At 47.8% G+C, this 5,767-nt stretch overlaps 1 protein-coding gene across 1 annotated transcript in view; it reads right to left on the bottom strand.

Annotated features, from left to right (window-relative positions):
* Window positions 1-5,352: 5,352 nt before the first annotated feature.
* LOC102442274 (sperm acrosome-associated protein 5) overlaps window positions 5,353-5,767 on the bottom strand; it is a 7,057-nt gene continuing 6,642 nt past the window's right edge. The window contains exons 3-4 of the mRNA XM_023760946.1: window positions 5,552-5,630; window positions 5,353-5,452 (exon numbers count right to left, since the gene is read on the bottom strand). Coding sequence (XP_023616714.1) covers window positions 5,353-5,452; window positions 5,552-5,630 — 179 coding nt within the window. The remainder of the gene's footprint in view (window positions 5,453-5,551; window positions 5,631-5,767) is intronic.

Genomic DNA, 5,767 nt, shown 5'->3' with positions numbered 1-5,767 from the left:
GGCACAGAGAGGTGGGGACTGGGTGGAGGTGGGCATAGTGGGGAAGTGGGACATCAGTAACAGGGTCAGCAATAAAAATGTATTCTCTGTTCTCCGTCCTGTGTTCTTTGTCCCTGAGGGAGGACAGGGGTGGTCAGAGGAGGAGAGGGCCGAGGTCTCTGGGAGAGGAACTGGTGGGGAGGACAGGTTTCCTGTGGGCATGATCCCAGGAGCCGAGCACCATGAGGGGCTTGGTTACTGGTGCCGGTCCTTTGTCTGGAATGTGCTTCCTGAAGGAAGATATGAGGCCCCTGCTGTGTAGGCAGCAGATGAGGGTGCTGTGTTACAGAGAGTTTTGTTTTATCCAAAAGGTCGTGGGAGGTGAGCCCCAGGATCATGTGGTTGGGACACTGAGGCAAAGGGATGTGGGGGTTCCTTGCTGGAAATAAATGAAGACTGCTACTAGGAGTGGAGGTGGAGGCCAGTCCTAGGTCATTTGGAAATAGTTAGGGTCAGGAGAGCTGGAATATCTGAGACGACAGGACCAGGCATCACGCTGCCGAGAAGGTAGGGGTTCAACATAACGATCTCGTGCTCCCGTAAGTGAGGGCACTGGGCGTCTCTCAAGGAGGGTTTCTGAGGCCAAGAGGACGGCTGCTCTAACCCCAGTGCCCACCAGTGGACACGTGGATAAACATAGTGCCTGTAGGCCACGGAACATTCCTCAGCCACAAAAAGAAGGAAATCTGACCATTTGGGACAGTAAGGATAGACTAGAGGGAGTCATGCTGAGTGGAATTCGTCAGTCATAGAAAGACAAGTGCCATATGCTCTCATGGACATTGAAATGCAAAAAACAAATAAATGAACAGAGAAAATAAACACAGACTCATGGGCACGGAGAGCAGACTGGTGGTGGCCAGAAGGGAGGGTGGGGGAGGGGGAGACAGAGGTGAAGGAATGAAAAAGCACAAATTGCCCCGAATAGCTGCAGCAATCCTGAGAAAGAACAAACTGGGAGGGAACTCAATACCAGATATGAAACGTATGAAAAAGCCACTGTTCTCAAAACTGCCTGATACTGGCACAAGAACAGACATATAAACCAATGGAATAGGTTAGGGAACACAGAAATCGACCCGAACCAATATGCTCAATTAATATTCGACAAAGGAGGCATGAACATACAATGGAGTCAAGACAGTCTCTTCAATAAATGGTGTTGGGAAAATTGGACAGATACATGCAAAAAAATGAAACTAGACCAACAACTTACACCATACACAAAAATAACTCAAATGGATAAAGGACTTAAACGTAAGATGGGAAACCAAAAAAATACTAGAGGAATCCACAGGCAGCAAAATCTCAGACATATGCCGAAGCAATTTCTTCACCAATACAGCTCCTAGGGCAATGGAAACTAAAGAGAAAATAAACAAATGGCACTACATCAAAATAGAAAACTTCTGCACAGCAAAGGAAACCATCACCAAAACAACAAGAGAGCCCACTGCATGGGAGAACATATTTGCCAATGTTATCATCAATAAGGGCTTTATCTCCAACATTTACAGGGAACTCATGCAACTTAACAAAAGGTAGAACAACACGACCATCAAAAAATGGGCAACAGACCTAAATAGTTACTTTTTGAAAGAAAACAGAAGGAAGGCCAAGAGACATATGAAAACATGCTCAAAGTCACTAATCATCTAGAGATGCAAATCAAAACGACAGTGTGATACCATCTCACACCTGTCAGAATGGCTATCATCAACAAATCAACACACGACAAGTGTTGGAGAGGATGTGGAGAAAGGGGAACCCTTGTGCACTGCTGCTGAGAATGCAGACTGGTGAAGCCACTATGGAAGACAGTATGGAGTTTCCTCAAAAAATTGGAAATGGAACTCCCATTTGACCCCGTGATCCCACTTCTGGGAATATGGCCCAAGAAACCAGAAACACCAATCAGAAAGGATATATGCACCCCTAGGTTCATAGCAGCACAATTTACCATAGCTAAGATCTGGAAACAGCCTAAGTGCCCATCAGCAGATGAATGGATTACAAAACTGTGGTCCATACACGATGGAATACTATGCTGCTGTAAAAAAGAAGGAATTCTTACCATTTGCAACAGCATGGACGGACCTGGAGAGCATTATGCTGAGCGAAATAAGCCAGTCAGAGAAAGATAAATACCACAGGCTCTCACTCATTTGTGGAATATGAAGACCGTCATAAACCGATGAACAAAAGCAGAACCAGAGCCATAGAAGCCCAATCAGACCCTCCAACCGCAGAGGGAAGGCCGGGGAGGGTGGGGAGCGGAGGGGAGGACGGGGTGAAGGAGCGAGCAGCACGGGCGGGCGCTGCAAAGCCGCCACGGGGATGTGAAGCACGGCACAGGGAACACGGGGAATCATGCTGTGGACACTGTGTGTGGGGCCGGGCGCGCTGGAAATATGGGGTCCCTGCACGGTGACCCGGACACCAGTGCAAAGAATACCGCGTGTGATGGTAATTTAAACACTTATAACGTTAGAACAAAGGAAGGCCAGGAAACAGCTGTGGCCGTATCGCTAGGAGGCAAGAAAGGAGCCCTGGTGGCGCGGCCCGGTGTCTGGTGAGGCCCGCGGGCGTGTGTCTAACGGGGTCGGTCTCTCAGGCTGCGGAGGTCCGGCTCCCGAGGGGAGCAGTTATGGCGGCTCACGGACGACGGCAGTTTCGGTTTCACCGCGGCCGGAAGGAACCTGCCGAAAGGCTTTACATGCCCCTCAGCCCCGGGACCGTGGGTATTACTGGGGGCACAGCAGGGACCGACCGCTGGCCCAGCGGCGGAGGCTCCCCGCGTTTCTCCGTGCCCCCCCCCCCCATTGTCCAGGGCCCACCCTGAGGGAGAAGGCAGCTCCGAGTGAGCGGTTGTGCGCTCGGGCCCTGAGAAGACACGGCAGCTCAATGGCCGAGGACCTTGGCCTACCCTTAGCGGTTGGGGAACTCGACCTGGCGCTCGGGGTCAGGATGAGGCAGTGGTCGCTGGGGCCGGAGAGGAGAGGTCAGTCAGGCCGGGCGATGGAGCCCGGAGCGTCTTTCAAGATGGCTGCAGACAACGACGAGGACTTTCCCGCCTGCAGGGTGGCCCGGCCCAGCGCAGGCGCAGTTGGCCACTCTGGGTTCCGTCAGTGCACATGCTCAGATCTGCCCTTTAGCGAACCCTGAGTCCAGCTATGTGTAAGCTGATTCGCTTTTAATGAGATGTATTTAACTTTAAGAATGAAAAAAAATTTTTAAATACCTGTTTTTTACTGTATTTCTTTAATATCTCACCAAGGGTATGGTTATTGACTTTTCTGAGTTTGGATGGGATATATATACATGGGGCTTGTGGAGAAACATCGAGATGTGTCTGCTTGTATGTGCTTTGTTGATAGCAGCTCCTACCATTTTGGGTGTTGGGACCACCCTCCAAGCAACTGAGTCACCTGGCTAGAGCTGTTCTTTTGTTTTAGTAAATGGAGTGTAGGAGGTGGGCTATCTTCTCAAATCCTTCCCATTGTGTCGGAACTAGTGTGGTCGGGTGCCTGCCTCAATGAAGCCAATGTCGAGAGGCAGGTTCTGATTTACAAAGAAAGGTTTGATTCAGATGCTGCGTGACCTGGGAGAAGGGTGGACTTACCTGTCATAGATCACCACCCCTTCCTGCTCAGCCCCAGGGTTCTTATAGGGATAGGGAGTGGGGAGCTTTTATTCCCTTCTACAATTATCATGATAGTTTAGTTTGCCCTTATGTCCTGTCCATTCATCTCCCTGGTTTTTGGCTGGCTTAGTGAAAGAACCTCCTCTTGCCCCACTTAACCAATGAGAGGGACTCCTTGCTGCTCCCTGACTGTATGGTAACGCCATCATTCTCCAACACCCTCACATAGGGAGTCTCTCCTAGGATTCCTAGCACCTCTCTAGTAAGGAAAAAAATTTAAACTGTGTTTTAAAATCAGCATTTTATATGTTTCTTTCTAGAAGACTCAACAACCAGAAACATTTTTATTTCTTCATACTAATATTTATAACTCTGGTATTAATTTGAGTATTTATGTGATTAGCGCTTGTGTGTTCCTTAGTGGGCTCAACAGTCACTTCTTCTGGGACATCTCCCCTACCCCACTGGCAGTGCCCCCAGTGCTCCTCATTACCCCTGGGCTTTATCCATGGACAACCCTGATCTCTCTAGAATGCTGATAGAATGACAGAGAGCTCTCTGAGGACAAGGACAGGTTCAGGACCCCTGTGCCAGCACAGAACGTTTTATATGCATCACCCCATTTAATTTTCATAGCCACCAATGGAATTAAATCAGTGGTTCTCAACCTTCCTAATGCTGCGACCCTTTAATACAGTTCCTCATGTTCTGGTGACCCCCAACCATAAAATTATTTTCATTGCTACTTCTTTTTTAAAAAAAATATATTTTATTGATTTTTTACAGAGAGGAAGGGAGATGGATAGAGAGTTAGAAACATCCATGAGAGAGAAACATCGATCAGCTGCCTCCTGCACACCTCCTACTGGGGATGTGCCCACAACTAAGGTACATACACTTGACCAAAATCTAACCTGGGACCCTTCAGTCCACAGGCCGATGCTCTATCCACTGAGCCAAACCGGTCAGGGCTCATTGCTACTTCATAACTGTAATTTTGCTATTGTTATGAATCGTAATGTAAATATCTGATATGCAGGATGTATTTTCATTGTTACAAATTGAACATAATTAAAGCATAGTGATTAATCACAAAAACAATATGTAATTATATATGTGTTTTCCAATGGTCTTAGGCAACCCCTGTGAAAGGGTCATTCGACCCCCAAAGGGGTCGTGACACACAGGTTGAGAACGGCTGAATTAAATAGTGATATCATCCCCATGGGGCTGATGTGGAGAGTGAGGTTCAGAGAGTTTAGCCACCTGGTCAAGGACACAGAATCAGCAGGCAACAGAGCTGGAATTCACCCCCAAGTCGAACGTAGTCCAAGATCTATGCTTTTAATTTCTATTCTATTTTGCCTCAAATATTCATTAGTTGGTTGAATGAATGATGGCGACACAGCTAGCAAGTGGTAGAGATGGTATTTGAACCCAAGAGAACCTATGCTCTTAATGAGTACACGATCTTCCACATCCCCTACCACCCTGAGTGATCTGGTGTCTCCTGGTTAGACCTTTGAATATGCGGAAGTGATTGAATGGGAGTACCTCCAGGCATTGGAAAAATGAAGAGGGTCGGGAATCAGAGGTCTCTTGCATTGTTTACAAGAACCATCCTTTATTAAATCCACAAACAAAAGAAAATCTCTGTCTCTGGGAATGAATCATGAAGTCATTCTCTTTGTGTTCGGTTTTGCATTGATATTACACCCCTTGAGCCATTCAGATAAATCACGGCCTTGACAGTGCTGGGTCCAAGAACCCCTGGGAAATGGAAGGAGGGCGGAAAGATGAAGTGGACAGGCTGATGGCATGGTAGTGCCACTTGGCTGCCCAGGGTCCAAGTCATTCCCATAAACTTACCAGGCATTCATACCGTCCCGTGAGGACACGACCTTCTTGGCACACATGATGTCATCCAGAATATGGCGGTTGAGAAGGTCTGGGGGAAATAGAAGGACATAGTGATCTGGTGCATTGGGGACAGAGTTGCAGTGTATGTAGGACCCAGGGGTTCTAGGTTCCTTGAGCCTGAATAACATCAGCACCAACATTAGCTCATTCTGATAACCTTGATTT

Source organism: Myotis lucifugus, unplaced genomic scaffold (assembly GCF_000147115.1).
Source record: "Myotis lucifugus unplaced genomic scaffold, Myoluc2.0 scaffold_196, whole genome shotgun sequence".
NCBI lineage: Eukaryota > Metazoa > Chordata > Mammalia > Chiroptera > Vespertilionidae > Myotis > Myotis lucifugus.
The sequence above is the reverse complement of the archived record's forward strand: the minus strand, read 5'-3'. Positions and strand labels throughout refer to the sequence as shown.